A 12,635-nucleotide genomic window follows, 5' to 3' on the forward strand; every position below is an offset into this window, starting at 1 on the left:
GAGGTTAAAAGGGCCCTGCGGCAGAAACTTAGCGTCGCGTTTTTGTTCCTTCTTCTAGAGCTGGAGAATGCAACGATATTCTTGCGCGAGTGGCAAAGTCACATACAAAGCTATTAGGAATATATTTTTGCAGACAAACCTTACCGTTTTTGCACTAGAGCGACACAGAAGCTATTTTTGTGATCGGAATTGATGCTTCATCACATAAGAGTGACGACAGAGGCCTTGCGTTCTCGTTAGATACGCGACAAATCACGCCTAATATTATTACCGTCACAGATAAGCGACACTATTGCGCTCTAAAAATTATAAAAACCGTTTTTATACTTTCTCAGATAGAGAAAGGTTCCTACTTTTAAATATGAAAGTGTGAAAAGAATCGCGAAACGAAGTTAACAGCGCTGCAAAACGGCCACCACGAGGCGAGTCATGCAGAATACGCCTCTGTGAGAGGCACGCGGTGACTGAAGGTCGCCTTTGACGTCAGTCGGAGAGAAAAATGCGAAAAGGAACATTTTCTGTCGTGGTCTGCTGGGGTTTGAAAGTTTTAAGTCTAATAACTTCCGTTACCGTGTACCGATGTCGATAGTTATTCTTTAGTTCATCTTAACATTCGGCACTGCACAAACACCAGAGGCTCAGAATACGTACGATAAAGCGTCGCTGGACCCCTTTAAGTGATAATACACGCTTTTAGTGCCGTGTATACCTGTTTTGTAATTTTAATGAAATGACAGACTGGCACAAAGTAGGTGTTACATCCCACGACGGACAAACGGGTGCACGTGTTGTAGAAACGAAGCAGAATTTCACGAGGAGGATAAAGTGAATGCGTGCCGGTTCATAAATGTATGCTCGCACAGTCCATCGTAATAAAAATCTTAAACAGTTCTGTTGTTAACAGCTCTACGGTACCCGTGGTATACGAATAAAAGGCATGCGCTATAACTGTACAGGTCACGCACCTAAGTGCAACTTATATTTTGGGATACAGTGTTATTGAATAATATGGTTCAAGAGGCTGTGGAATAACGTAACTTTAAATGCTTCCGCACTGAAGGTTCTACTACAACTTCCTCTCAATCCGGGCACACACACAGTTTTCTTGCTTCTTTCGGGTGAGATTGTTCCTATCGCCGGCGCCTGTGTTTGGAGGCAGTGCCGCGACGCGCAGGCGTAGAAGCGCCGCAGTAGCGGCGCTGAACCGTTTCGCAACCCCCCTCCCCCACGCACATAGGAGCCGTCAGGGTTGAAGAGGTTTGGGGACCCGCACCTGGAGTCCAAGGCGCGTGGTGAAGGGTGCGAGCCTAGACGTAGCGGGCTTTCGTCGGCGAATTACGGGAGGCGTGTGGGGGTTCGTAGGCTCCTGGGAAAGGGTGTATGATGGCTTTAGGCGATCGATGGAAACGCGTACATCCTTTCCACTGATTTGCAGGGTGAATGTTTTGTCGTCACGACAGATGACTTTGTAAGGTCCGGTGTAAGGCAGCTGTAAAGGTGCGCGTACGGTGTCATCGCGGAGGAAGGCATGCGTGCATGTTGCCAGGTCCTGGAACACGAACGGGGTCGGCTTGGTGTGACAAGCCGCTGTTGAGGGACGCAGCGCGCCCATTGTGCGACAGAGTCGAGCGACGAAGTCTACAGGGTCTGAGCTGGTTACATCAGAGGCCGGAGCGGAGAGGAAATCTCCAGATAGGCGAAGCGGCTCCCTGTAGACAAATTCCGCGGGCGTGGCTTGAATGTCTGGCTTGAAAGTTGCGCGCAGACCAAGAGCGACGGCGGGGACAGCTTCGAGCCAGGTTGAGTGAGGGTGGCACATGGTGGCTGCCTTGAACTGCTGGTGAAACCATTTAATCATCCCATTGGAACAAGGGTGGTAGCTAGTTGTCCGTGAACGCTCGAACCCGGTGGAGAGCTCGAGGAGACTAAAGAGTTAAGATTCGAATTGCCTTCCTTGATCGGTTGTGACTCGACGAGGAGTGCCGAAGCGTGAAACCCAGCCGGAGAAGAAGGCTGATGCGACGTTTTCTGCGGTGATCCTTTCGAGTGGCCACACCTCGGGCCAACGAGTGTAACGATCGATGGCAGTGAGGCAATAGCGGTAAGGGCCGGCTGGTGGGAGGGGGCCATTGATGTTAATGTGGACGGGCTGGAGCCGTTTTATCGGGAGTGGTAATTCTCCGGGTGGTGATGTGACGTGCCGGGTGATTTTGGCGCGCTGGCATTGAATGCATGTGCGTGCCCAGGTGCGGCAGTCCCGTTGCATTGAAGGCCACGCCACGCGTACCGGTCAGTCACGAGGCGTGTAGAAGCTCGGATGCCGGGATGACTGAGGTTGTGTAACTGGTCGAAGAGGCTTTGGCGATGCAAAGAAGGGACGTATGCTCTCACTCGTCCTGTTGATATGTCACAGTAGAGAGCATCCGTTGATCCAGGGATGGTAACTTTTTGCAGTTGAAGGAAACAGCCCTTCTCTAGGAGCTGCTGGAGTTCGGTGTCAGTTTTCTGAGCTTCGGCGAGGGCTTCAGTTGTAACGGTTTTTAGCTCGACAGCCGAGAGGCGAGAAATTGCGTCGGCGACCACGTTTTCCTTTCTGCTGCTGTGGTGGATATCTGTGGCGAATTGAGCGATGAAGAACAGCTGGTCCTGCTGGACAGGTGGAAGTTTTTTGAAGCGTTGGGAGAAGGCGTAAGTGATAGGTTTATGGTCAATGTTTATCGTGCAGTGCTGTGCCTCGGGGATGTGGCGAAAGTGTTAAACTGCTTCATAGATGGCAAGGAGATCTCTGTAGTAGGCTGGCTAGGTCGTCTCCGCAGGAGGCGAGGTTGCATCACCGACGCTGCCGGAAGGCGGGGGCGGCTTCGGGGAAGAGAGTTTTTTCGAAAAGAACGCCAAGGGGCGCCAGTTGTTGCCCACACGCTGCATGAGAGAGGCTCCTACGGTGGTGCTAAAGCCATCTGTGAAAAGACCCAGGGGCGCCTCTGGCTTGGAATGGGAGAGCAGCGTAGCGTTGCAGAGGGCAGTTTTGCAGTCTTCGAACGCTTGCGTTAAAGCTGGGGTCCAAGTGACAGGATCGTTGCCGCGTTGGCCGGCCAACGCATCATTAAGAGGGGCCAGATATGTGGTCACTTTAAGCACGAAGCGCCTGTAAAAGTTGAACATGCCCAGGAAACGGCGGAGGTCTTTCGCTCTGGCAGGCAGCGCATAATTTTTAAGGGCCAAGATGCGGTCAGGCAAGGGTATAGTTCCTTCAGAAGAGATTTCATGGCCAAGAAACATGACGACGGGGGCGCCGAGCGTGCTCTTCTGAACGTTTAAGAGTAAGCCGGGTTCATCGAGACGTTGGAACAGTTGACGAAGGTGTTGGCAATGTTCCGTTTCGTTGCAGGAGAAGATCAAGATGTCGTCTAGGTAGACGAAACAGAAGTTCAGGCCGCGGACGACGTCGTCGAGGAAGCGTTGAAAGGTTCGCCCCGCGTTGCGAAGACCAAAACTCATGAAAAGGAATTAGAATAGACCAAAAGGCGTGATAATTGCGGTCTTTGGGACGTCATCCGGGTTTGCAGGAATTTGTGTGTAGGCCTTTACGAGGTCCACCACTGAAAAGATAGTGCTGCCGTCTGAGCGGTGAGCAAAGTCCTGTATATGACGGACGGGGTACCTGTCGGGGATGGTGCGGGCGTTGAGGGCGTGATAATCTCCGCAGAGGCGCCAGCCATTGGTCATCTTTGGTATCAGATGAAGTGGTGAGGCGTAAGGTCCCTCCAAGCGGTGGGCTGTACCTTCGCGGAGCATGGCTTCGAATTCGGCCTGTGCGAGTCCTAGGTGGTCCGGGTCTAGCCGACGGGCGCGGCATGAGACCGGGGGGCCGGGAGTAGTACAAATGTAGTGCACGGTTGAGTGGCGCACCACTCGTGGACGCCCGCTAGGTCGATTCAGGTCGGAAAATTCTGCGAGGATGTCATGGTGTAACGACTGGTTCCCAATGGTGAGTGCTTTGACATTAGGTGGTTGAGTGGTCGCACGTTGGCCTGGTGTGGAGAGGCCTGTTGTAGCGTCGATAAGTCGGTCATAATGGCAGTCAGGTCGAAGATTGTAGTACGCCAAAAAGTGGGACCCGATGATCGGCTCTGCAACGTCGGCGATGACGCAATTCCATGGAAAATCCCGACACAGGTTTTTGAAGTTGATGTTAAGGCGGAGCGAGCCGTAGGTCTTGATGGTCGAATGGTTCGCCGCGCTGAGCTCAAATAACGCGCAAGAACGCTTGTCACGCAGGAAGGTTCGGGGAAAGCAACAGATGTCGTAGCTACAGTCGACGAGAAACTGCCGTTTTGTGACTTGTTCGGTGACAAATATGCGACGACCTCTAAGTTGGCAGCTCGCGGCCGTCTCTACGGTCTGCCGTTGAAGTTTCCTTGACGTCCAGTAGAGCAAGGTGGTTGACATTTCCGGGCTTTGTCCCCGAAGCGGCGATTGTAGTAGCAGGGGCCGTTATTTCCGTGCGATGAAACGGCGTTGTTGTCTTAGCTATGGGAGCGTTTTTGTGGACGCAGCTTCGGTCTTTGATCAACATGCCTTTGAACTGAGTGTAGCTGACGGGTGGTTTCGTCGACACGGCGCGCGAGCTCGCTGCTGCACTGTCGGGTGTCGACGGCGTTGACGGTGAGAGGCGATGCTGGCAACGGAATCTCGACGACTTGATAAACGATGTGAAAAAGCTGGTTCAGTGGCAGATTCGGCTGCACCTGGAGGATGGCCTGCGCATCTGATGGTAGACACTGAAGCCAGATGATATGGAGGAGGGAGTCGTCGACCGGGGTGCTGCCCAAGAGGACACGCATGTAACGCAGGAGCTGCGATGGCTTGTGGTCACCAAGTTCTTCGTGCTGGAGTAGGTGACGTACCTTCTCGTCTTGTGAAGGTGAAAGCCGGCGGGTCAGTTCCCTCTTCAGGTGTAGGTAATGGTCATCAGCCAGATTACTTGCAAGTACGTATATCGCGAACCTCGACCGCATAGCGAGAGTCTAGATGGACGACGACGTAGTCGCAGCGCGTCCGGTCTTGGGTGATGCGCGCCGTTGAAAACTGCGCCTCGACTTGAGCGAACCACACGTCAGGTGCCTCTGCCCAAAACGGTGGAAGTTTGACGGTGACGCGACAGACGTCCGTGTCGGTGGCGGCCGCAGGAATGGAGGCACCCGAGGTGGCAGGGACAACTGGAGCGAAGTTTTGGGGGGAGTGGCCCAAGTGGGGCGGTACACGGTCGTCGGACAAGATTTTCATTGCGCTGCTGCTGTTCGCGGAGCTGCTGTTCTTGGTTCTGGATCACTTGCTGCTGGGCCTGCAGTTGTTGTTGCAGTTATTGTTGCAGTTGTTGTACTTGTTGTAGAAGGGCAGCAAGGATTTCCTCCTCGGCCATGGCAGTGCGGTACGTTCGTTTTCCGGGTCACCAGATGTGGGATAGCATAACTTAAATGTTTCCGCACTGAAGGTTCTACTACAACTGCCCCTCAATCGGGGCACAGACACAGTTTTCTTGCTTCTTTCAGGCGAGAGTGTTCTTATCGCCGGCACCCGTGTTTGGAGGCATTGCCGCGACGCGCAGGCGTAGAAGCGGTGCAGAAGCGGCGCTTTACTGTTTTGCCACAAGTCTTACAAAAGAAATAATAGAATACTCCAGTTTAACACCTCTTTCCGGGGTCAATAACTATCGTCTTACGGTCAGTATGTGCCTGATTGAGACGCGCAGCAGATATATTGTTTGAAATGTCGCAGAACCACCCCTTGGTGGTTATTGATCATTGGGGAACTCACAGCCTAAATATTTGTGGCGCATGGCAATCAGCAGTTACTGTCGGGGCATTGCTCGAGAAGGAGATGAATATAGAGGAGCTTTGGAAATAAAAATCAATTACCGCAAGACCGTACATAGCCTCAAAGTAAGAAAAAAATATTCACTGTTCTTTTGTTATTCTCAGACAATGTAGAAGGTATTAAATTATGGTCGGGGAGTTTAATCAAAGCATGAAATAGCGCTTTCCGCGCCTCTCTACGTCACAAATACATGGGCGAAACTTTAGAGAAAGACCAGGCACTCTTTTGCTACTAAATGATTAGTTTTAGGTTTTGTGAAGGTAGTTAGCTAGTTAAAGCATAATAATGTATATTTATACGTGCTTTGGTAGTGTGATAGAATTGGCAGTGAAATTTTTTCACTTCATTAGTTTGGACACCTACCTGTTAGCTTGCCTTGTCATGATTATGAACTTGATGTTACCATGGGAACTCAATGTTCCGTCCCAAGGCAATCATGTTTCTGTTTAAGTGTGTTGGTACGGTATTACAAAAATGAGTTAAGAGTGTAATACAAAGTAGGCGTTCTTGATAACTTTATTCTGTTTATTCACAGGTTGGAAGCACTATGACTTAGACTTTGAAAACTTATCTGCAAGTGCTCCAAACTTCTTCTTCGGTCTCTCAAGCAACCTTGATTGTGCCTCTCCTTGAATAAAAATAAGACATTTGTCAGAATGACTACGTGGCATATCAAAATTGGGGTAAAAATATGCTCTGTTATTTCAAGAGTGCGTTCTTTGATAAAAGTTTTCACACCAACTTGAAAATAACATAAAAGCACCTTATTGCTTTTGAACAGCATGTAGATTTGACGATGAACACAAGCAACACGATACACAGAATGGATTACAACTACCAGCATGGAACTCGCTCGCTGGTTTTCGCGCCGACTGGTTGTGCCCCCGCGTACTCCGATGACAGCGCAGCTGTGGCTGACTGGGTCGCCCTACGCCATCTTCTGACGCCGACAAGCGCTCTCGCTGAGTGGTGCCCCGTCCTCGGAATTCTGCGACCGTATCCATCTTTCCCACTTTCTCCTTACTTTCGTATGTGGCTGTCCATTTGCCTCTCTCTCTTCCTGCTCCTCTCTCTGCCTCTATACCTTTAATTCCTCCCTATCCTTTTTAATCCACCTTTACCCCTATTTTCGGCGCAGAGCTGTGGAGGTACCCTCCATTGAGAGAGAGGCAGCAACGGAACTGCGCTTATTTCTTCCTTTTCCCCTTTCAAGAGTCACTTATATACCAGCATATTGTTGTCCGGACACAGGTGTCCGTTTTGTAGACCACGTGCAACATTTGTGGATGTTGTTAATATTATTTAGGTAGTATTACAGAAGATCATGGCGATGCATGTGGCCGAGCTGCTGTAAAAATAGTAAATATGCTCTAAGCTAGTGCTGGAATGCTCACGTGAAGGACCGGCATTGAATTAAGCCCGGGGCGGATGCGTTTTTGATGGAGACAAAACTCTTCAGACCAGTGTGATTAAATATAGGTGCACATCGAAGTACACCAGGTGGTCAAAACTTCTGTAGCCCTCTACTGCAGCCTACCTCATGATCATATCATGGTTTCGGAGAAATCATGTATTCTGCAGGCGTCAGTGAAGATGACGTGCATGGCAAGAACACGTTCTGTCTCCTTATAGATAGGGGGATGGCCTCGGAGCAGCATCTCCCTAATAGTTGCTTCATCAAATGCGTGCTTTTTTTGCAAAATTGGCGCTTTCTATCAGTAGACACGGTGATCATCAAATACTGCCCCACCCACCCAGTTACCATCATGAAAAAGTTCTTGTAGTGCTTGCCGAAATTTCTGAAGCAAATTTTTTTTCATAGCAGAGGAGGAGGAGGATGGTAGACGGAGGAAAGGCAGGGAGGTTTTCCTCAGTATAGAATAAGTTTCCTGGAGTTTTAAGCACATAATGAAAATATTTCCGTGCTATGTAGGGTCAATTACACATAACACACTTTTTTTCATCTCCCCGCATTCGTTTCCTTGTACGTGTACCATATCTCGATACCAGTGGTATATTGACTTTGTTTTTCTGCTTATAAACATTTCCTTGCTTTGTGTAAAACTTTGTCTTGTATTTGCGTTTACAAATGCGTAAAATACGTGCCTATTCTCCTCCTTTCTCCTTACATACTGGATATAAAGGCCAGGATGAGTATTAAGGCACAAATGAAGAAATGTCGGTTCAAAGAAAGCGTCAAGTTGAAACATTAAAGTCTGAACACATTTCTTCATGGCGATATAAGGCAGACGCTGGTGGTGATGACAACATTATCAGTGGCAATGACGGCGATGACAGAGGCGATGACAACACTTCCTAGTAGCACCCACCCGTAGGAATGAGCTTTGATTGCATGTTTTTTAACGATCCGGCAGATTGAGGTGGCTAGCGATTCAATGACGGCCGTGTTAGATGAACTGGGGAGGTCATTCCTCTCTGTGTGAGTACTGCATATCCGTCAATCTTACACTGCCACAAAAGTTGTTGATCTTGACTTACTCCAAGGCAGCCCTATAATTTGTGCTATCGGCACTGCGTCACGGCCATACGAGCAGCTCGTTTTAAAACTTTGGCATCTTCTTCCTAGAATAAATGAGAAGGGGCACCACGTGACGTTCCAGTGGCTTGGAAGTCACTGCGGTGTCTTAAGAAACGAACACGATACTGCTGTTCGAGCGGCTCTTGATGGCTCACGTGTTGATACCACACTTTTTTCAAGATATGACGTGGCGAACAGTCTTCGAGGGTTCGAAAAGGAAATCACGCTCTCTATATGATGCCCAACCAGCAGCCAGACCCACCTGACCAATCATCAACACCGCCTGGGCTCTTAGATGCATCACTGTAGGCCAAGTGGACTCCACCCAAGTGAGGCCACTCTTCTTTGCCGTATATGGTTAGGAGTGACATTTACTAAGTCGTATTTCTTCCTCAATAAAATGGTCGACAATGCTCTGTGCGATGCCTGTAGTTGCGACGAGACGCTACGCCACATCCTGTGTGACTCTCCGGTCTATAATGAGCAGAGGCAATCATTGGTGTCCTAATAGCGCACTTCTACAGTAGACAAATGTCTGTTGAATCTGTTGAAGCATGTCATTGACTAAAGACGTTGCAACTGAATGCCTCTAAAGAACTGCTGAAGTTTTTGAAAAAAAAAAGACCTCGACAAGCAGCTGTAATAGTGACGACGCGTTCCCAGCATGATTGAGGGACTGTTACTGACTAGGTGCTTGTGTACATGTTGTGTGATGTGCTATTCTCTCTATCCTCTCCTTCTTTCAATCTTCCCCATTTCGTTTCCACGTGTAAGGTAGCAAACCGGTGATCGTAGATCTCGCAAAGCCGACGCAGGTAGCGTCTGCTAGTCTAAAGCCACCTGCTCGTGCTGCGCAACCATTCACTGGCCACTTCGTATATGTGCGCATAGATTCAAGACTCCGTACATTGTTCGCCGACGACGCTTCGAGCGCGCCAGACAGCAAGAGGAGCTCCGCCCGCAGTCGATCCTTCGATCCTCCTATTCTCAAGCCTCATGTAGCCCTAGCCCTAGGGGAAAACGACGCTCGCGCTCGCGAGGTCGCTCCATGAGCCGACGGGGCTCCAAAAGCCGCTCTGCCCCAAGATCACGACCATCATCGCCTTCTCCAGCGCGCTCCGGCTCCAGAGGCCGCTCCACGTCCCGCACTCGGAGCGGCTCGTCCAACAGGCCAAGATCCAACACCCCCTCCGGTGGTAAAGGCAAGTCCTATCTAACGTGGGCCGATAGGGCCCGTGGCAACCAAGCGCAGGCGTCCAACTCCCAGGACTCGCACGACCCGCGTCTCACGAACGAGCTCAAAGAGCTTAGGCGTGCAAATGATAGTCTTAGGAAAGAAAACGCCCAGTTCAAGCAGGAAATCAGTCGGCTAGCCACCGAGATAGCCGAAATTCGAAAATTGGCAATAAAACCGCCGGCTCCTCCGGCCACCACGAGTTCGTCGGCCATGGACACGGCGGAGGCTCCCCCCAAGGCGGGTGCAGTGAAGCGTCGCGCCCTGGATAGCTCAAGGGAAGACGAGACTCTGGAGCTCCTTTCGGAGCTCAAGAAGGCCATCTCCAACATACAGTCAGGCCTCTCTCAAGTACAAGAAATGATCGCGCACCCCCAGCTGGGTCTGGTCGCCCTCAGCAAGAGAATACTTAGACTGGAGGGGACCCACCACGGATTTTTGCCAAGCACATCGACAACACCAGTCCCGAACTTGAACAGTGTCATTGCCCCGCCGACAGAGGGTGCCATCCTGCAGGCGGCCCTCTCGAAACCCATCCCCAAGCCCAAACATGGATAACGAAACTAACGTCATAACAATGTGGCAGTGGAATTGCGCAGGGTTCGTCAGCAAACGGGCGACCCTGCGACAATACCTAAAAGGCATAAAGGATAAACCCCAAGTTATCACATTGCAAGAAACGATCACATCATCACACATCAGGCTCCCTGGTTTCGTCACTGTGGCTTCCACTGAAGGGGGAAGGGGGGTGGCCACTCTGGTCAGTAAAAGGTTCACGTGCATTCAGCGAGACCTCGGTCCAGCGGACAATGGGGTCGAGTACGTCATGACGGAACTCCTAGTCGACCCCCCTAAGCGGTGCTTACGAAGGAACAGTATTTTCATATTAAATGTCTACTGCAGGCCCAGCGTACACAGAGCCAGGGCTGGTGGTCTTCTGAAGAAGGCCGTGCATTTTGCCGGCTGTCAACCTCTTGTCGTCATGGGGGACTTCAATGCCCAGCATCAGGCGTGGGGTTACCTCACCAATACGAAGAAGGGTAGAGACATATGGCTCACGGCAACGGAGGAAGATCTGACACTGGTAACCAATAAGGACTTCCCAACCAGGAGAGGGAACTCGGTGTGCCGAGATACAACGCCGGATCTCACCTTTGTCAAGAGTCTGGAAAACGTCAAATGGACCAACACAGCTATCGACCTCGGTAGCGATCATTGCATCATCGAAGTGCTCATAGAGGTTGCCCGCAACAAGACGAGGACCTTTAAGTTCATCGACTGGGACTTGTTCCGAGCCAACCGCTCCGAGCGCGCCCTTTCCCCGGATGCGGACCTAGACTCTTGGTGCGACGGGTTAAAAGAAGATGTGGCCAGCGCCACCAAAGAGGTGACAACCGATCTGGAGGTGGACAGGATGGACAGTAGGCTCGCGCATCTGTTGGAAGCCAAGCAGGCACTGCTCGCGAGATGGAAGACTCAGCGCCATAACAGAAGACTGCGCAAGAAAATGTCCGAAATCAACAAAACGGTAGGAGATCATTGCAAGGTCTTATGCAAGCAGCAATGGGATGAGCTCTCTGATTCTATGGAGGGCCAACTCAAGACCGGTAAAAGCTGGAGACTCCTCAAACACGTACTGCACGACGGCAACACCAAGTCCAATCAGAAGAGAGCTTTGGCAAAAGCTGTCCATTTGGCCACCGACTCAACTCCAGCTGAGGCGATCACGGAGAAGCTCATAGACAAGTACCTGGCGGCCACGGACGACCCGGTACCTCCCCAGTTTCCCGACTACGAGGGGCGCGACGCGCCATCGATGGACGAGGACTTCACCGTGGCTGAGGTCAAGCGGGTTCTCGCATCCCTCAATAGCAGATCCGCCCCTGCGCCAGATGGGGTAACCAACAAAATGCTCAAGCACCTCGACGACGACTCGATCGAGTTTCTTACAGACAAGATCAACAAAATCTGGCGCAGCGGTCTCATGCCCAAGAGCTGGAAAGCGGCCTGCACAGTACTGATACCCAAGCCGGGTAAGGCACCGAGCATCGAGAATCTTAGGCCAATCTCGTTGACGTCGTGCGTCGGGAAGGTGGCCGAGCACGCCATGCTCAACCGCCTCACTGACCACCTCGAGTCTAACGAATGCTATACCCACAACATGATTGGCTTTCGGTCGGGGCTCTCGACTCAGGACGCCATGAAGCTGATCAAGCACCAGGTCATTGACTCCGGCTCCACCGACACCAAGGCGATTCTTGGATTGGATTTGGAAAAGGCTTTTGACAGCATATCACACGCCTTTATTCTCAAGAGCTTGTCTGAGTTTCACGTCGGCAAGCGGGCGTACAATTTTGAGCGCTCCTTCCTTTCGTCGCGGTCCACAAGACTGAAGATTGACGATTCTTTGACCCACAAAATTACCCTTGGGCCAAAAGGGACACCTCAGGGGGCGGTGATCTCCCCGACGCTGTTCAATATCTGCATGATCAACCTGTCGAGGGCCTTGAACAAAATCCCGAACATTAACCACACGATCTACGCAGACGACATCACCATCTGGTGCCTCAGCGGATGTGAGGGTCAGGTCGAGAGTGCTTTGCAAGAGGCCATCGATGTGACGCAGCGCTATCTCATCCCCACCGGGCTAAGGTGCTCGCCCGCTAAGTCCGAGCTCTTACTGTATAAGAAGAGGCCCAGAGGCGGTTCTCACCGGTCCTGGAAGCCAGCAATGGAAAGCCACATTCCGTTATTCACCGGTAACGGCTCCCCAGTTCCGCGGGTGGACACTATCAGGGTCCTTGGAATGTTTATCGAGTCTAACGGAGCCAATGGAGCCGCCGTCAAACGCATTTGTTCCAAGACCGAAAGCGCCCTCGGACTGATTCGAAGAATCGCTAACAGGCACCGCGGAATCAGGGAGGACAATCTGATCCGGATTATCCACGCATTCGTGCTATGCCACCTCGCTTATTCGGCGGCTAT

General features: G+C 51.1%; 1 protein-coding gene across 1 annotated transcript; it reads right to left on the reverse strand.

Annotated features, from left to right (window-relative positions):
- Positions 1-1,243: 1,243 nt before the first annotated feature.
- Positions 1,244-1,819, reverse strand: LOC142766060 (uncharacterized). Its single transcript, XM_075867876.1, has one exon. The coding sequence runs from the start codon at positions 1,817-1,819 to the stop codon at positions 1,244-1,246; it is 576 nt and encodes a 191-aa protein (XP_075723991.1).
- Positions 1,820-12,635: the final 10,816 nt, after the last annotated feature.

Source organism: Rhipicephalus microplus, chromosome 6 (assembly GCF_043290135.1).
Source record: "Rhipicephalus microplus isolate Deutch F79 chromosome 6, USDA_Rmic, whole genome shotgun sequence".
NCBI classification, from domain to species: domain Eukaryota; kingdom Metazoa; phylum Arthropoda; class Arachnida; order Ixodida; family Ixodidae; genus Rhipicephalus; species Rhipicephalus microplus.